Source organism: Gymnodraco acuticeps, unplaced genomic scaffold, assembly GCF_902827175.1.
Source record: "Gymnodraco acuticeps unplaced genomic scaffold, fGymAcu1.1, whole genome shotgun sequence".
Lineage (NCBI taxonomy): Eukaryota > Metazoa > Chordata > Actinopteri > Perciformes > Bathydraconidae > Gymnodraco > Gymnodraco acuticeps.
The window spans coordinates 25,442-45,000 of NW_022991603.1; the positions used below are offsets into that span (position 1 = coordinate 25,442).

The 19,559-nt window shown below is 39.9% G+C and overlaps 1 protein-coding gene and 1 long non-coding RNA gene across 2 annotated transcripts in view; one reads left to right on the plus strand and one right to left on the minus strand.

Moving 5' to 3' along the window:
• Window positions 1-19,559, minus strand: part of LOC117533979 (kalirin-like) — a gene marked incomplete at both ends in the record, with an annotated part of 61,216 nt that overhangs the window by 24,108 nt on the left and 17,549 nt on the right. The window contains 16 exon segments of the mRNA XM_034198008.1: window positions 12,405-12,504; window positions 13,222-13,370; window positions 13,489-13,590; window positions 13,722-13,912; window positions 14,184-14,295; window positions 14,415-14,507; window positions 15,121-15,210; window positions 15,347-15,416; window positions 15,926-16,035; window positions 16,121-16,187; window positions 16,912-17,033; window positions 17,128-17,310; window positions 17,831-17,953; window positions 18,169-18,284; window positions 18,556-18,670; window positions 19,532-19,559. The exon segment at window positions 19,532-19,559 is cut by the window's right edge and continues 122 nt beyond it. Of these exon segments, the coding sequence (XP_034053899.1) occupies window positions 12,405-12,504; window positions 13,222-13,370; window positions 13,489-13,590; window positions 13,722-13,912; window positions 14,184-14,295; window positions 14,415-14,507; window positions 15,121-15,210; window positions 15,347-15,416; window positions 15,926-16,035; window positions 16,121-16,187; window positions 16,912-17,033; window positions 17,128-17,310; window positions 17,831-17,953; window positions 18,169-18,284; window positions 18,556-18,670; window positions 19,532-19,559 (1,771 nt within the window).
• On the plus strand, window positions 312-7,779 carry LOC117533980. Its single transcript, XR_004567139.1, has 3 exons — window positions 312-396; window positions 2,859-2,958; window positions 7,572-7,779. It is a non-coding gene; the product is annotated as an uncharacterized LOC117533980 (long non-coding RNA).

Sequence of the window (19,559 nt, forward strand, 5' to 3'; positions counted from 1 at the left end):
GTTGTTGCTATAGTATTAAGGCAGGAAATGAACACTATAGTTAAGGGGCTTCTCCTTTGTTACACTTTGTTGTATTTATCTCTTTCTGTGGGGGTATTATCTCTATCTGAGTCTAAAGCACAGAGGGTGTCATAAACTGCACAGATTATAAAACCCCTTGAGGCAAATTAGTGATTGATGTTCGTCTGTATAAATACAATTGACCTTCCTGAACATTGAATGTAAAATCCATGTATAATGACACAAAAGTGGTTTCAGGATGTACATTGTGATTTCCTTTTCTCCCCCGTCTGCTCTACTCTAATTGTCAGGGAGAGAGTGAGTGTTGTGTAAGCAGTCTTTGCCAGGCTAAAGATCTCCTAGCAACAAGGACCCCTGTTTCTATATAAGGTGGAGGTGAGTTTATACCTGACAGATGGCCACCCACACACACACACACACACACACACACACACACACACACACACACACACACACACACACACACACACACACACACACACACACACACACACACACACACACACACACACACACACACACACACACACACACACACACACACACACACACACACACACACACACACACACACACACACACACACACACACACACACACACACACACACACACACACACACACACACACACACACACACACACACACACACACACACACACACACACACACACACACCTTCAGAGGCCGTGTGTTGTCACTTATTCTGCCTGATTAGACCTCCACTCAGCTAGAAGGCAGAGCTATAATGGGAATCATGACGTCACCAAACTTTGTGTACTAATAATAATTTAATCCGCTCCATTTGGTGGTGTCAGGGTGACACTGGTAGTAACAAGGGTGTGAAAATCAAATGAAATTGAGTGCAGGATTCATAAGAGGAAACAAGTTTGACATTAATACTAGAAGCTGATCGAACAACAGCAGGTAGTTGAGACTCCATGTTGATATTTTTTCAAGTTTTCAACCGGGCTCAATGTTACCAGGTTATCTTGCATGTGAATTAACAGCTTAACAGACATTTTCATTTGATAAATAAAGTATATTGGATATCATGCCCCTCAGTGGTCTCCTTTACCATTTTTACATCCAGATAGACCAATTCATTTATCAACATTGAAGAGAAATAAGCGAAAAGGGTTAGATTTAAGACCTACAAGGATTTCAGCCAGCAGTGCGAATGAACCAAATAATAAACCAACCAGTCAGTCAGTACCACTCTCAACTGACGGTCATGTGTGTGTTAGTGTGTGTTCTTGGGTGTGTCTTTCGCTCTACTTGTGTCTGTCATAAGACCATGTCTGTTCACTGAAAACAAACGTAATGCACGCAGCAGCTTGTGATGGTGTTACAGCAGAGGAAGACACACGCTCTATCTCTTTCAGCAGCAGAACAAATTGAACGTGTCAACATCAGAAAACTAAGGTCATAAGTCATTATCCAGAGAAAGATTCAAAAAAAGTTTCCAGCAACAGAAGGAACAGCGGGGGTATTGAAAAATGAGTCATGGTTTTAATTGGTTGGATTTCGTTCGCACTTAGAAGTGCAGCGTGACGTCACCGCTGAAGATGTTTTCCAGAAACTCTCGTCTTAATTTCATGGGGGTCATTATGTTTAAAGGTTAAGAAAATAGAAAGTGAGTAAACTTCATCTGTAGGTAATTAATAATCAATGAGCAGCTACTCTTCCTTGCGTTTTTTACAACAGCGTTTTCAAATTCATTCATGCCCCACCTTTAAACTATTTATGAAATAGGAATAGGAAAGTGGTTAAAGAGCAGATGGAAGTGACATGCTTGTTATTAAACAAGACAGTATCATAATTTCATATTGAATACATATTAGCCTGTGAAGTGGGCTTAAGAGACTATAGTCTATTTAGAAATCTGCCAATTTGACAGGCATGCTGTGACATAGCCTACAGGCTTCTGTTTTCCAGGGATGAAAACTGCTAAAGCAAACCAGAGTGACAGCGCATGTTGCTTTCGTGGACATATTTTGGATAGTAAGGGACCACCAACCCCGTCTCCAAGGAATTACTGTCATATGCAACTCATTTGCAATACTTACATTCACTGGAAACATGGTTTTCCAGTGAAAGTGTCATATTCTCATACCACAGCGCCAGACTTCAACATTAAAGAACTGACGGCCCGTCCACACAGCGGCGTTGGAAGCTTCTGCCAATTCACTTTGAATGGGGTGACGTCACTTTTCGCCGAACTGCATTGTGGGAAGCGACGTGGAGCGTTGCTGGCGTGGCTCGCTGCAAAAGTTGAGCAATTTTCAACTTTTGAAGCCTCGGCAGAAGCGTCAGCCAATCGAATCATATGCCAGTACAAGCTCTAGCCAATCAAACCGCTGCTTGTGTGTCAGGGGCGGGAGATTCATGAGATTGGTTGTTGGTCGAGTTTCAGACACGCCCACCTCCAAGCTTTTTCTAAAGCCGCTGTGTGGACGGGCCGTGAGGATCATGTTCCGTCTTCCAAGTCAGATTTTACTTTTTCACTATTCAAAGACCACCAGGATCTTTCCCTCAACTTAAAGTGTTTTGAATCACCCACACAGGACCATAAAAACATGCTTTACTTTCCATAAGCTAATATTGGAAGGATAGTCCATGAAAAACTAACATTTACACACAAGAAACATAATCCGGATTGATTTAGTTTAGGCTAATGCGTCATACATAAAAGACACAACCATTCAGTCTTTAGGCTCATCATACTTTGTTCTGCACAATACATACCTATATTTTAGCTTTGTAGAGTAGTAAATACATATATCTAATATAAAGGATATCTCTGCAACATATAAAAAGGTGTGTTTGTGTTTCAGAGGGAATCAAATATAGGTACAAAAACAGTGATGGCAGAACTGAATGCAGCACCCTGGAGATGAACTCATGGAAAAACACCTCCTGTCCCATGTCTGAACAGTGGGTACTTCTTATTGTACATCTACTGTATGTCAGGAAAACTTCTCTCAGTGCAGAATTGTTCATTGGTTAAGAATGGAGTCTTAAACACTAGTTATTTTCTATACGGACACAATGTTTTGTTGTTGTTGTTGTTTGGAGGGCAGGGTCTCTTTTTGAGGCCCCTGCAGCTCTTAGTTTCTAAACAAAAAAGAGAATTCATTGGAAACAATCAAGTAGGACTACTCTTCATAACCTCTTCCTATCATTCTTGATGCCTTGTGTCAAAAGGCCCTTGGATGCCTTTCTGTTATATCCACATGAAGTGACAGTCAATGTGTTTTTGCAGAACTGCGTGTCTTGCTCAATGTTGTCTTTTATATCAACAACTCTACAAGGAAGAAAACATAATGGGAAGACAACATATTCCAAGCAGAGCTATAGGAGTATTATTATATTATTTACATAGAGTACAGACAGCTGCAGTGTGTGTGCAGCAGCACCGTAATGCACACATTCAGAGGCTCATTATGTGACAGGGTTGCGTTAGCCTCTGATGCTAAAGTGATAGTTATAATGAGTTAAGAAGTGATGGTAGCGCGATACAGAAACCAGTCCAGCATCTTATTGGCTGAAAATAAAGTGGCAAGAGTAAAGACATCTACTTCTCCATGGCTGAAAAGTACTGCACAGTAACCAGTGTGACCATTACGACTTCCTGTTGCTCTAAAACAGCAACAATTACTAAAGAAAACACAACAAAAGCAACTGCACAGATAATTAAGAAACCACTCCAACCAAGCATTTCATTCAGAAACAGAAACCCTGCAGAGTGCAAACAATGTAATCACATGGCTGCTCTGCCGCCACAATGGCATCGACGAGTCTAAGGAAAAACATACAGAACACATAAACACACTTTTTAAACAACTTCTACTGCGCAACCATCTTCTTTATGAGCAAACTATACTGTATACATATATGAGATGATAATGAAATGCTAGATGTGTAAATATACAATACAGTATGTGATGGCAGTGTAACTATCTTGCTTTCTGGAAGCTGAGAAATCTCCATTTTCAAACAGCACTCTACTCTTTCATTGCAAGTATAAGATTGATGTGCATGCAATTAAAGACAAACCCTATTCTCAGCATACTGTAACAGTCACTACATTTGGCAATTTGTTGTTACTGTAGAATATCACAGTTAGATTTTTCAAAAGCATTTAATGTACCTTCCAAATAACTGTATACAGGTCAAACAGACAAGAAAAAACTAGTTATTGACTAAACTGAATTTATTCTACATTTTGAAATGTTTATCTTAGTCTGTAAAAGTCCAAACTACATGTGGAAAGGCTATCTGATATTATCAGAGGGCAGCGTTATGGATGGGTGCATTTGGTCAGCAGATAGCAGCATGACAGCGTTTACACTACAGTGTGTCTGCTCTGTAATATGAATCAAACCGACTCAGCCACCTCCATGCTCACATTTGATTTATCCTGTTATTCTGTGGCAGCTTATGACCCGTTTCCTGTCTGTCTGTCTGCTTGGCACGCACACACCCTGTTTAACCATTAACCCATCCAATTACACACACACAGCCAAAACACCCCCTTCTGCAGTCCAGCTTTTAAGGCTAAGTGAAAGTCAACAGCACGTATGATCTGGATTAGCATCTGAATCAGTTGCCAAACACTCAAAGGAGTGCAGGAACTAAACCTCAACAAATCTTTATCTCAGATAAAAGAAAATTCTAAGGAAGAAAATGTCTCTATACAGGAGAGAGGTTTTGCTTTTAAAGTGGCATTGTACAAGCTATTAGGTCAACATGAAAGGACGTCTGAGAGGAAGATCACACAGAACTCGATGCACACAAGCCGGTTTCCTCTCAGCAGCTCCATTCATGCAGAGAATCAAGTCAAAAGTGAGGATTGTGTGCAGAGTGAACTGAAGATATAGAGAGTGGCCTCTGTCTGAGCGTCTGCCTATTCTTAAATACGGAATCTTAACGTATTACACTGGGATTAGTAGATATCATCAATATTCAAATGAGAAGTATCATATTGGTCTTTGTTCTTTAGAGAACAACGGTTGGAAACCAAGTACCTGATTTATTACGACACCAAGACGTTTGTTAACACACATAGTTTCTACCAGCATTTTAAAATCACGCTAGCATGGCAATTTACAAGATCTAGTGCAAGATGTTGCTTTTTGTTCAAACAAATAACTGCATTTACCTGTTAGTTGACTATATTCCTTTTGCAGCAATATGATGTTTAATTCAGCACAGTGAATACGTTAAACAGGAACACTAACAAGCTCCTTCCAGACAGTGTAATAGTAAAGCAGCATGTTTGTCATTAATACAGTGAATAGGTATAAAGTGATCCGCCAGAAGATCAGCTAGTGTGTGTGGTGTGTGTGGTCCAGCTGTTAGTACTCACTCTGCTGCTCGCTTTGAACAGTTTAAAGCTCATCCACTTTGGCATGTCGATGTCTCCTCTGCTGTCGCTCTCTGTCTCTGACAACTCCTCGTTTGTGTCTTAGCCACACACACAAACACGCCCTCACAATGTCTCTCCCTCTCTCTCTCCCTCTGAACAAACAGCCATGGCTTTGTATTAGATGGCAACTGCACTTTGCCTGGTGTGTGTGAGTGAGTGTGTGTGTGTGTGTGTGTGTGTTCACATTTCTCCCACTCCTTGGAAGTTACTGGGTCACTAAAACACTTTAAACTACCAGCGCTACTTTTGTGAGTGTGTGTTCCCTCTCTTCCTGTGTGTGCGCATGTGTGTGTGTGTGTGTGTGTGTGTGTGTGTGTGTGTGTGTGTGTGTGTGTGTGTGTGTGTGTGTGTGTGTGTGTGTGTGTGTGTGTGTGTGTGTGTGTGTGTGTGTGTGTGTGTGTGTGTGTGTGTGTGTGTGTGAGAGAGAGAGAGAGACACAACAGTCATATGACCAGCAGATGGCTACTGTTCGGCTTCAGTCTGAACCCGACACTGAATGCATTTGATTCATGAGAACATACACGTGTAAACAATTGCAAGCCAGTGTAACAGTATATACAAAAAAAAATCACTACAATATAAAACATTAGATATGAATCAGTTAATAGTTAAGATGCCCCTTTTGTTATGTAAACGTATATCCAGTATTTATTTGTCTTTCCTCATGATGGTTGCATTAAAAAGCTAGTAGTGAGGTATGAGTACATTCAAAAGTCACAGCCACATAGAGGTGATTCAAAGTGGGAAATAACCAACCAGGAGTTGCCAACTTTAGCTAAAGATACCTGTCAGGGAGATTTCCTGTTTATATGGCCTGCATCCAACTACAGAACTACTTTTAGATACTTCCATGTGACAGCAGTGCCAAATATGTCACGTGTAAAGCATAATAGAAGTTAGGTTGGCTACACTATGTGATATTAAGAACAACCTGATGGAAATGATTTGCAATGATTCTAAATGGTGGCTGAGCTTAATGTTTTAGGGTCGGTTTGTCCAAAATACAAGTGAGAAAAAAACATGACATCTTCTTTCCATAAAAACAGTTTAGTTTTGCATTTTGAGATATGCATCGCTTAGATTAGTGCCACACAACACAATGGACATTAACGGCATGTTGTTTGTAATGTTAAAGTTATATTCAAACGCGACTAGAGCCTCTCTTTAAGAACAGTCATTTGAGTTGAGCTAATGACAGCTTGCTGACATGCTCACAATGACAAAGATAACATTCTGATGTAAAGTATTTCCACAGTCAAAAATATCAGCTTAATGATGGAGTTAGAGGAAAAGTCAGAGATCTCCAAAGTCACTAGGATTTAGAAAACATGAATATCTGCATAAATAGAAAATGTGTTGTAATATGAATTAAAGAGGCAGACATACACATGAGGTATTTGAGAAAATAAGGGTTTCTTTTTAATCCCCTGTGTTAGTGGGCTTTTAACTTAAGGTAATTATTATATGTACAGCACTTTGGCACTTTGGCTCGACCAAAAATCGTTTTAAAAATGTGCTATATAAATAAAACTTGATTTGATTTAAAAGCTGGAATAATTCCTCTGGATGACCAAGTCAATCAATCAATCAATCAATCAATGTTTATTTATATAGCCCAATATCACAAATGTTACATTTGTCTCAGTGGACTTTACAGTTTGTACAAAATATCAGTATGACAATACGACACCCTCTGTCCTTAGACCCTCACATCGTACAAGGAAAAACTTCCGGAGAAAACCCACAGTTTAAAGGGAAAAATGGGAGAAACCTCAGGGAGAGCAACAGAGGAGGGATCCCTCTCCCAGGACGGACAGACGTGCAATAGATGCCGTGTGTAAATTGAAAAGATAATACATTTGCAACATAGGTAGTCCAAATGTTGTTCCAAAAAGTCTGACACAAGTGAGGCGTCATGAACTATTTAATTCATTCAAGCCACTGGGATAAACATGGATCCAGAGGTTGCTGAGCACCTTTTCCAGCCAGTGATGCATGTTCAGTCCTATAGGAGAAATATGCTTGTAGATTTTATTGGTTATGGCTCAAAGAAGAAACAACATTTTTCACTCCAAATGAAGGCGGAGGCTAAAAACAGTATTTGTCCTCTGACCTACAGGGCTGTGGTGGAGCCATGCGGGCTGCCAGCTGTCAACTGCTGGAACAATGCTTTAAATAACGTGAAAACCACAGACTGTGCCACAGCTGACTCACTGCACCAAGAAACGTCACAGAAAAGAGATATTCCACTCAACGTCACATAGCTATCAAATAGCATAACACCATGTTGGAGAACTGGCCCAATCCCAAACAACACAGAGCTGAAGGGAAAATGTTGACAGTAGCACAATAAGTATTTTTATATAAATAGGTCGTCAGTGATTGTTTGATAATTTCCTTTGACCTTACATATTTGTGGGTATTGTCCACAGTAGATGACCATTACATGTATGATCTGTATGTGTAATGTGTATTTGTAAAGCGCTTTGAGAGTCTTTGATAAAGCGCTATAATAAATACAAGGATTATTATTATATTTTAAAGTTAAGGTCTATTTCTAAAACAGGCTAGGGAGCTATTGTCTTCATAAATAAAAGAAAACATGGATGGATGGTCACAAGCTATGCCATTCGCTTTGACCTTTTGCAACTTTAACCTTTGCTAATTAGAGAGCAGTCATTACTCACATGACCACAAGAGGTCACTTCAATGTAGAACTGGTTGGTTTAACCATTATTGATTTTTTTTCTGTGGTTTTTGGCTGCTTATACAATTGGTTTAAATTAAAAGGTCAGAATCTTTGCTATATATATATATATATATATTTGGGTCTATTCATCAATGTCAAGTGTAGTTACCGTAGGTCCCTTATTGTCCTCCTGCACCGTTTAGGAATGAATGTATCTATAAAAGTGTTTTAATTCCCCCAATCAATGTCTAAAAATGTATGGTCTATACATGAATTGTATTTGTGTAATTCATTCATAAATGCATAGAGCCTCTCTGTCTATCAGCAAATCTTTCTCACTGATCACAACAAGATGCAAGATATAACAATGCTGTCAATACTTCAGGAGGAGCTTCAATCTGTCGGAAGTGCTGCTTAATGTCAACCTGCTGCTCAATGTCAACCTGCTGCTCAAACAGTAGGAGAGGTAGGGCTGCTCAATTCATCGTATTTTAATCGCAATTACGATGTTGGCTTGCAACGATTACGAAAACAACGTAATCAAAATAAAACTATTTTTAAAATTGTTTTTTCAGTTGAATTTTACTTAAAGTTCAGGGTAATCAACTGTTAAAAACATACTGTTCAATTTATTTTCAATAAATGGATGATTTCAAAGCAAACGGATAATCGTTTTTTAATAATCGTGATGTGAATTATTGACCCAAATAATCGAGATTATGATTTTTGCCATAATCGAGCAGCCCTAGAGAGAGGTGGTTTGAAGTAACCTTAATTACTCTACTACTGTTTTTTTATAAGCATACTAACAAGGTTTCATTGAGACAGAGAGAAGGAAAAAAGCAAAACTCTGCAAAGACGACGAGAGGGGGGGGTGGCTCGTCATATAAAACTTGTCCAAAAACCACCAGAAAACACACCACACACACACACACACACACACACACACACACCACACACACACACACACACACACCACCACACACACACACACACACACACACACACACACACACACACACACACACACACACACACACACACACACACACACACACACACACACCACACACACACACACACCACACCACACAACACACACACACACACACACACACACACACACACAAACAGTGGAACATCTGACTATGCTGGGTTGTTATTATAGTTTACGTGGGAGAGAGGGAGACAGAAAAAGCGAGACGGAGAGAAATATGTTAAATTTGAAAAGGGAAGAAGAAAAGACCGCTTGACTGCAAAATGAGCAACAAATGGTAGGTGTGTCCATCGAGTCAAGGAAAAACGGAGGCGAGAAAAAAAGGCGAGGCAAGAACAAGAGGGCAAGACAGAAAACGGTAGGCCACCAAAACAAATTGTTAATGATTTCATTATGGAATTTATATCGCTTTTTTCTTCATTAATATAGTAATTTATGTAGGGCTAGAATGGCTTGTATGTGTGTAAGAGCTTATTGTGACTCACTGAAAATGTCACAACTGGAAAGAAAACCCATTATATTCAAACTATTTGGAAAGGGACACCTCAAGTTTAGTCTTGCTGTGTTTAAAACAGTAATCTGCTGATTGGAAAATCATTTCCAAAGCTTTAAAGTGAAAGGCTTCTACAGTATAAAGAGACATTTAGCAAAAGGTACACCTCAAGAGCGTTAAACAAACAAGCCTGATCCAATAATTGACTGAACAAATAGCATATATTGACTTATTAACTCCAGAATACACAAAGAATTAGTATACTTTATGATAAACATCCCTGGAGATACTGCAGTGCCTTGGGAACGCTGCAAAAAGGAGCAGCACCACCTTTCACATGCAAGACAAAAAACACTGCTCCGCCTCATCTAACCTCCTGGGAGAAAGATAATAATCTCTCAAACCAGACATGCCTCCAGTTATCGTCTGAATTGGTACTCAAACAAAGATAAAGTAAACAAGTGCTGTAGACAAAGTGAATGAAAAGGGAGGATCGTAATTTGTCAAAAGGGATATTACAGGGTATATGCAGGAATCCTGAAGTCAAATGTAAAACCTTTTAAGACCCTTTCCATACATTTTAAGACATCATCGCCACTTGGAGTTTTAACCAGTTACCTTGGCGACACACTTTACCTCACATTGACTATATACAGTATTGATTGTCCTTCCTCCTTGTCTTCCAACCATTTGGACGCAAACTTGCATTTCCCCATAACGATGTTGTTTAACAACCGGCGTAAGCGGACCTCGCACCCTCACTGCTTGATAGCGCGCGATGTCCTGTTCAGATGACGTCAAATCCAACGGGATGCCATAAATAAACTACACAGAATTACACTACACACCTACGCAATGATTACATTCAGGCAGACTGTAGAATACAACCTCTTTGGACCATTTATATACTTATTGAAAACAAGCTACAAAATGTCATACCTTGGAAAATGCCGTTTAATACTTTTTAATAGCCTTCATCTTCGCTAAATTGATTGATCAACTTTTAATACTTTTTAAGACCCCGTGGACACCCTGATATTGCTTTGTAATTTTCTCTTACATTTTAGAGCACCATCCTGAGAAAGAGAAGAGACAGGCAGGCAGTATGAGACAAATAAAGAGCTTTTTGAACATTAAAGCATGGAGACATGTCACAGAGGCACAGAATGTTAATATGAAGCTGAAAATTAACATAATAGGGCCCCTTCTATGAAAAAAACGACATCAAAGAAATACAGCTCACATTGAAAGCCATGCTCTGCGGTGTCAGCGTATGAAATATGAAACTTATCAAAACAAATCTAGGCACTTCTTTTCTCTTTGATTCTTTCTGGAAAACAGAAGAGGAGGATCCAAAAAAAGCAAGCTAGAGTCTTCTCTAAATCCTAGAAACAATAAACTGGAGCTGAACAACAACACACCCACACTCAAAAAAAGCTGGAAAAATTCATTATGATGTTTTCATTGGACAGGAAGAGGTGGGGAGACCAACATGGACATGCAATAAAACATCACGCACAGAGTTACAGTACAGCTCTACTGTTTGTGTGTGGTATCAGTTGTTCACGTCCATTTATTGTTTTTTATGTTAAAATCTGAAAGAAATAGGAAGTTAAAGACTAGAATAAAATCAAGAAGCAAGTGGAAATACTACAGCACACACACAAGCCTCACTGTTGACGGCATTCTGACTGAGCGAAGAAGTGTGTGTATGTGCATGGTTCTGACATTTAGAGGCAGTGTAGTGTGGGCGTGGGGTTGCACAGTGAAAAGGCCACACTGTGTAACAGTACAGTGGGAGGCCATGACAGACATCTCTGTGTGTGTGTGTGTGTGTGTGTGTGTGTGTGTGTGTGTGTGTGTGTGTGTGTGTGTGTGTGTGTGTGTGTGTGTGTGTGTGTGTATAGCGGTCAAAAGGGAGGTACAGCAACCATTGCAAATTGAAAACAACAAATATAATTGTGGAATCCAAAGCACCAAAACAACTGCACATTTACTGACTTGTTGCATATTTGCAAATGTAATTCAGCTACATCCAAATACCAAATTCAGGTTTGAACTATTACTATTGGTTTGCCATATCCAAAAACATGTGTCAGAAAGTACTAGAGCATTGGTAAGTACTTTTTAAACACAGGAGGGGTGACAACAGACGTAGTTCGGTACACCCTGATCCTAAACAACTATTAAAGAAGCTCTTTTATCGTTAAACCCAATAATTTCTTAAGGTGGTTTTAAGAGAGGACACACAATAAAAAACAAAAGCAAACAAAGAACACAGGACCTCGGTTTTCCTTCTTACTATTTTCACTTAAATCTGTCAAAATAAAAGGATTAAAGGTGGGCTTACTTGGATGTGAGATGGTGGTTGATAGGAGGCATCAGGACAGACGCCTGCACACCACCTGAAGAGGTTTCTCATCGCTGACCTATCCTCTGTTCATATACTGACATTGCTGGATTCCTCTCATACACACACATCAAATACACACATACTTTAACACACACATAATCTTAATTTATAGTAAACCTTCACAGAGTTGGGATTCCCTTTCGTTTAAGAGATCACATGTGCACAAACACAGTCTGTATACAGTCTTTCTGCCACTGGCACTAACACAGCCCCTGCTTCTACCCATTGTAGCTGAGTGGGAGACCCTGTAGCGCTGACACAGCTGTGGGTCATCAGCTCATCAAGGGCCACAGAGCCAATCAGCTGCCTGGAACTCCTTTACCTTCCTTTGGCATTAGGTGAACTGTGAGTGTTTCCTACCTTGTCGCTGTCGACAGTGTTCTGGGACGTCCTGGAGGCGATGGAGATGGTATCTGGTTGGCTGCCGTCTCCCTGACTGTCTCCATCTTCTCCTCCTTCCCTGAACACACAATCAGAATATCTTTGATTAAATCTATGGCCATCTCACATCCTTTCAGTGTTAGAATGTGACAACACTTAGACAATGACAGATGGGACAATACTATTTTTTATTTAATTTTTTGTATTTATTTATTGAATACTATCATGTGTGCATACACTGTTTTAAATCTTATCTGCTGTGATGACATTTTTTACCACGTGATAAACTTTCTGCGCACAGTGCCACTGTTTACAATCATTATGTTTCTAGTTGTGGCAACAGTAGAAGTGGGAAAAAAGTCAAGTCCTTAATGCCAGGAAGTTCCAGGAATAATGCAGGACATTTCACTGAATTTTAAGAGCATTTATACAGTCAGTGAGGATCAGTTTTGTGTAGGCAATAATCTGCAATTCTATAGGGCAGCCGTGTTTGGGAAAAATACTATAATGACACCAATTTTGTTACAAAAATATTATTTTATTATATACTTTTTCTTTCCCTTACAACTTGTGGAGATGTACTTTCCTATCATAGTGACTACAAGTGAAAATGTTTGTCTTTTAAGGAATTTATTCACCACATTTAGACATTTTCTCCCTACTGTAAATGTACCATACCAGGTATTGACTAAATTGATGTGTGCTTATGAGCATCTCAAACGTCAACACACACATTTCTTCATCCAAAATGATTTTTTTATATAAGTGTAAATTGTGTTTGTGAGTCCTTGCTTACCTCTTAGCGTTATTCCTTGGTTTGGTCATTGCTGGTGTTTTGGGCACATGCAGGGGCTCTTTGAGCGGCCCCTTCAGGTGAGTCATCCTCTCCTGGATCACCTCCCTGATGTTCTTAATCCACTCCTGTTTAGCCTCCATATTGGACGCCTGGTGGAGAGAGAACTATGGTTAACCTTAAATAAAAAGTTCTTGATGATAGCAAACCAGAACAGACACATCTAATCATAGGACAGTAGATTTTTCATTTAAATGTAAATTGACTTGCCTTTAGCACCGTTTTGTTATCAGAGGAGGGGGTTCTTCCTGCCCAAAGTGCAAATTTACATGGATCGCCCTCAATGTGCTCGGTCACCCCCAACTCCGATGTCTGCAGGACAGATATGTAAGTCAGTGACAGATAACCATCTGTTTTATTAAAACACACAGAAGTTATTACTGCATGCAAACAGACACAGCGATGAACATGTTAAAACCATGCATGGCAGCACACACACTCACCAGTAGTTTGGTCTTGTACTGGTACTTGGTTCTTCCAGCTGAGTCCTTGATCTCCTTGCTGAAGACCAGGGAGAACTCGAACAGGAAGAGGTGTCGGTCCCGCCCCTTCCTGATCAGCGAGCGTGGATCCCAGACCTGGAAACTGTCCTGCAGGATCAGCTCGCCCTGCACCTCCAGGTTCTCCTCAAACCCTGAGGACGAGAGGGACAAGACTTGATATCAACTGAGCTGCTCAAAGTCTGAACATACAGACAATCATCAGGGGGCATAGAGAAAAAAACATGAGGGACTATGTCTATTTGAAAATGTTGTTAGTCATTAAATCAAGTTAAAACATCTGGGAAAGAAAATGCAACACATCTGAAAATGCTTTATGTTTACATATTTTTAAAGACACATTTTATAAATTGTAATAAGAACAAATGTAATTTTTACAATTATTCAGTATGGACAGTTTCTTACCCTCCATCATGGCGAGATGCATGGCATCATTAGCTCTCTTAGGGACACCGAGCATCACCTCCAAACCATCTTTAATCTCCCCTTTTCCCTCCTCACAACATGACAGTAACTCCTGCAAAGTGAGAGGAGAAGATATCAGATATAATGAGGGGGTGAAACAGAGCAGAAAAGCATTGGTTATCTAAATTGATTTGTGTAATCTAAACTTTGATGCTGTGTCTGTGTACCAACCTTAAGCAGTAGTTGGTACTTGGTGATCCTCTGGACCGGTTTAATGAGGTAGGAGGAGATGGAGTTAGCCAGTCCACGTTTCTGCTGAATCTCCTGTTTATACACAGACAGAACATTACAGCAAATCCTAAACTAGTTCAACATTAGAGCAATTGTCATAACTGAGAAATGTTCAATAGATGGGAATCTAAACTATTTCATGACCAAACAGCACCACCTAGTGACACAGGAGGTGAGTCTCACAATCATCCCCATCTCCAGCTGCAGGAGGGAAATTAAAAAGCAGCAGTTGCACGCAAACAATTTCCCCTCCAAGTCTAAGCAATCTGCCTGACTACTGGAGTGCTAAATTAAAATGATAAATTAGACCCCTGTTTATCTCCATGTTCCACAGTAGGCATCCATCATACAGATGTCTCTGTATCAAGCGTTGGTTGGGTTATCCGCTGCGTTTTATACTGAGGCATCCCAATGAGCATGATATTATACTGCTTCAGGTGTTAGTGAAGACATCAGATTAGTATCCTGAAACTTACAGAAGTAAGCATTTACAGGAGTAAATTGTGTATGAACGTTTGTGTTAAGAAGCTTTAGAGAAGCCCAGATTGGGTCAGTTTACTAGGAGGTGGTTGAAAGAGACAATGATGTTAGCTGTTGGATGAAATTATGTAAAAGTCTGTGGCAGAATGATGACGGGATTACTCACGTCGAAGAAGGTGCCGGCATGTTCCAGTATGAGCTGACTGGAGTCCGGTTTGTTCTTACAGTAATCAACATAAATGTGGAACTTATCAGCCTGGAAAACAGGAGGGGAGGGGAGATAAGGTTTTACAGGGTCATTGTTGTATGCTCTATTCAAGCTTAAATCCATATTAGGACTTTTAAGGACACATATTGGTTTGACAACATGTGGAATGAAGGCCGACTCTCACCCAGGTGACGAAGCAGTGACCCACATCCTCTGGAAGCTGCTCATAGTTCACCAGCTCCTTCAGGAAAATACTGCAAACACATAAGCAAAAGATCATAATGTAGACTTTTTTCTAACATGGATCAGCTGCAGAAAACCCTGATAATTGACACAGTCTAAATATAAAGTGACTGTAGGGAATAATCTGGCTTTCTTTGACAGTAAAACAAAATGTCCAGACCACTAAGAATGTATTTTTTCCCCAAAAGAATAAGCAGGTTAAAAGCTCCTTTAAGATCTAAAACTCCAGGAGAACATGAGCTGTCTTTGAAGGAAGACCTCAAAGATGCTTCTTCAGCTCCCCTTCAGGTAACATATCAGAAGAAAAAAAAGTTACCCTTGGGAGTTTTTAAAGCTCTGACAATGAAGTGCATTTCCAAGGCTTAGAATCAAAGCATATCCAGCAACAGGCCAGGGTTTTTGCTACGCTAGTATCTTCCCACGTTGTTTCAGAAAGGTCTCAGTGATAAACATGGACCACGTATAGCAAAACCTGATTCCCACTGGATCATATTACATAAACATTGTATGTGTCTCTCACTTGTTGTGGAAGTCGCAGATAGCCTGCATGTTGCCGAAGACGATGTGCTCCTTGTTAGCGATGGCGGCAGGAACCTCCTCCACGCCGTTGGTCATCTCCCACAGGTAGTTCTGACAGAGAGACAGGCAGGTAAGGTAGACAGGAAAACATGTGTGGTTTCAAAACAGAATCGGACAAGCAGAACTGTTTCCATACCTCTAGACACTCTTGGAGGTCTTTGACGTAGGTCTTCTCTGTCTGCAGCAGCTCTGCCATGATGAACCTGAGACAAGAAAAACATTTAGAGGGAAACATCACGAGGATCAGCTGGCATGAATTATGCATTACGTTCTTTTTTTAATTTTTAATTTTATTTATTTAAAACATGTCAGAAACAAAACAAAACATATAATAATAATAAATATATATCTCATTTTCTTTCTTGTTTTTTCTCACTCATAATAATAATTATAACAAAGTACAAAAAAATAAATAATCCAAAATAAAACAATAAATAAATAAATAATATATATATATTATACAGAGGTCAGATGAGTATACAGATGTTCCTCTTTTCTTCGTAAAATGTCAAGACAAAACCATTTCAGACGCTTCAGAGGACATCATTAAACTTTAAACATAATTATGTTTTCTTTAATGTCTTTAAAAATAGAAATGTTGGAAGACTGTAGGAAGCAGATGATGACTATTATAACAACAGATTGAGAAGACACTCATTTGGGAGTAGATATGAATTAATTTAGTTAAATAGGGTACATTACTGCATCATGTTACATACTCCATGTGTTTCAGGTTTGGGCCATGCTGCACAGTAGGTCTATTATTTTACAAACAACAACTTTGACGCTTGAATTAAAATAGCATTTCTTATACCTTACATGTGTCGCAGTTTTGGTGACATTTTTGTAATTTCTACTTAAGAAGTTCTCATTGTGTAAAGACTTTTTTCTCTGTCATGCTCTTCCTAACTTTGTTCCTGCACTCACTCTTTCTTCCTGGCAGACTTCCTCTTCTCCTCGTTGACCTCGGGGTTGGGGTCACGCAGTTTGACCTCGGGGTCGTCTGTCAGGCTGGCAGGAATAATATCCAACTCCAAGTCTTTATTGTCCTGCGTAAAGGAACATACATATATCTTTTAATCAATAATCTGAAACAAAAATATGGAGTAAAAGGGAAGAAACTACAGTGTAATGAGTGTGTACCTCAGAGCTGACCCCCAGGCTTCTCTCCAGGCTCTCCTGGTATTTGCCCATGCGCAGGGAGAAGTCTCGGTATCGGCGGTCCACCGTGCTGACCCAGCGCTTCAGCTCCGACACGTGGGCGTGGCCTTTCTCCACCAGGTTGTCCGCTAACTGGATCAGAAGCTTCACCTTCTCCTTGGTTTGCTGCCGGAAGTAAACACACAAACACTGATTAGACACCGCAGGATTTACTGATGTTCTGAGTCTCCTTCTGACGGCAAGTAAAACAGACTAAACCCTGTTTTAGTGTGTGACATCACTCATTTAGCTTTTTCTATATGGGGTGATAAATTATTACCTGTTCATTTCATACATGAATTTAGAATATTGGATTTAATTGACTATTTTCTCATTTTTTAAAAGTCAAAATCGAATTGGCCCCAGAAAGAACTTTCATGTCTTATTTAGACTAACACTTAAGATTAAATCAAAGTTTATACTGTAAGGGCATCACTAACATTGAGTCTTGATTATGTACAAGGAGATACAGTTACACTAGAGATACCGTTTTTAAATAGTACTTCTACTTGATTGATGATCCCAGCAGTCCCTTAGGCTCAATAATAAATATATTTAACACACACACACACACACACACACCACTCACACACACACACACACACACACACACACACACACACACACACACACACACACTGCGTACCTTGGCATTGAGTCTGAAGTGATGGTAGTCGTTGAGGAGTTGCTGTGTTTCCTCGCTGCATTCACCAGGTGATGTGTGTGTTGCCAGGTAAACTTCACCTGTCTCTTGGATCCAATCCAATGCCTGCACACACACATACACACACACACACACACACACACACACACACACACACACACACACACACACACACACACACACACACACACACACACACACACACACACACACACACACACACACACACACACTCAGTTTACTCCCTACTTAACTCCAGCCAGAACTTTTTCATCTTGTTTCACTAAAGCACATACACATACACTCTCATACACACTGACCTGTTTGGCACTGCGTTCAAACACCAAGTACTGCTGACATTGGTCCAGCCTTCGCTTCTTCAACGTCCAGAAGTGAAGGACTCGGTTCTCTCGCTGCAGCAGCTCATTCAGAATGGCTGCACAACAAAGAAAACACACCACAATTAATGATTTAATGAACACTTACTCCATAATCCTAAAATATTCCCCCAGATTCCAAACTTCCAAAGATTCCAAAGGTTAAATAATTAACAAAATGTATCTTATTAAATAAAGTCCAGACAAAAAAATCAATATGTTTATCTGCCAGTGCAACATTCAAAAAGTAGCATTACATAGAGATTTAAACTGTTATAGAAATGGCAGCAGTATTTATTTTCAGGTGTATCATTCATCAGCAGAACTGACCTTTGACCTGCTGTTCGGGCCCTCTGGTGTGACCGGAGGCTCCGGGCATGCTCACATTGTTCCTGTGGATGTACTTCAGAAACACCTCTGCGTTCCTCCGGGCCAGAGTGCACGCCTGCAGCACAGAGACATGGTGCTTATACCAACAGACTCAAACAATACAAACACACTCCTGACACAACTTCATTATCACTTTAGTAAGTTCAATTACTATTACCACTGCAACACACAACAGCTTTCACACATGAGCTTTGTAAGCCTGTTTGGCTCTGTCTCATTAGGCAAGTGTAATATTGTATGCATACTTGCCAACCTTGAGACCTCATCCTTGATGGATTATATGTGTGGGCTGGACCTGTATGAGCAGAGGGTCGAGTTGTCCATTCTTGTTCTGTTTTCTGTGACTATCAGCTCACCCTCTTAGACTTTCCGTTGCGCACGCTACTAAAGAGACGCGCTACCATGGAAACCAAACAATGGTGTAGATGTATTAAAGTCCGAGTGGAAACAGTCCTGAGTAAATCTGATTTTGTCAGAAATGCGGGAGAAATATGACCCCGGGAGGAAACCGGGAGAGGGCAGTGAAATCGGGAGTCTCCCGCGAAAATCGGGAGGGTTGGCAAGTATGATTGTATGATGTATATTGAATCCTATGTTTGTATTTCTTTTGTTGTAGTTTGGTGTATTCCAACCTTTTCTGTATACTGTATATTCTACAGATAATTTGATACTATAGATATACATCTGTCTACTGTTGATATAAATCTATTAACATATCAGTCATTTTATTGCTATGAAACTGAACAAGTAACCAATATTTTATCTAATCTAAAAGTGTCCAAAAACTTATTAAAATATGTATTTATCACCAGGTCTTTTACAGATTAGTTTGGTATAAAAATACTATATCTGTCTTATTTTGCAGGTTCTTCTGCTTCACCCTGTTTTCTGACTTGCGATAAGAGAGATGAATCACCTTGAGGAAGGCTTCTTTCTGCTCCAGG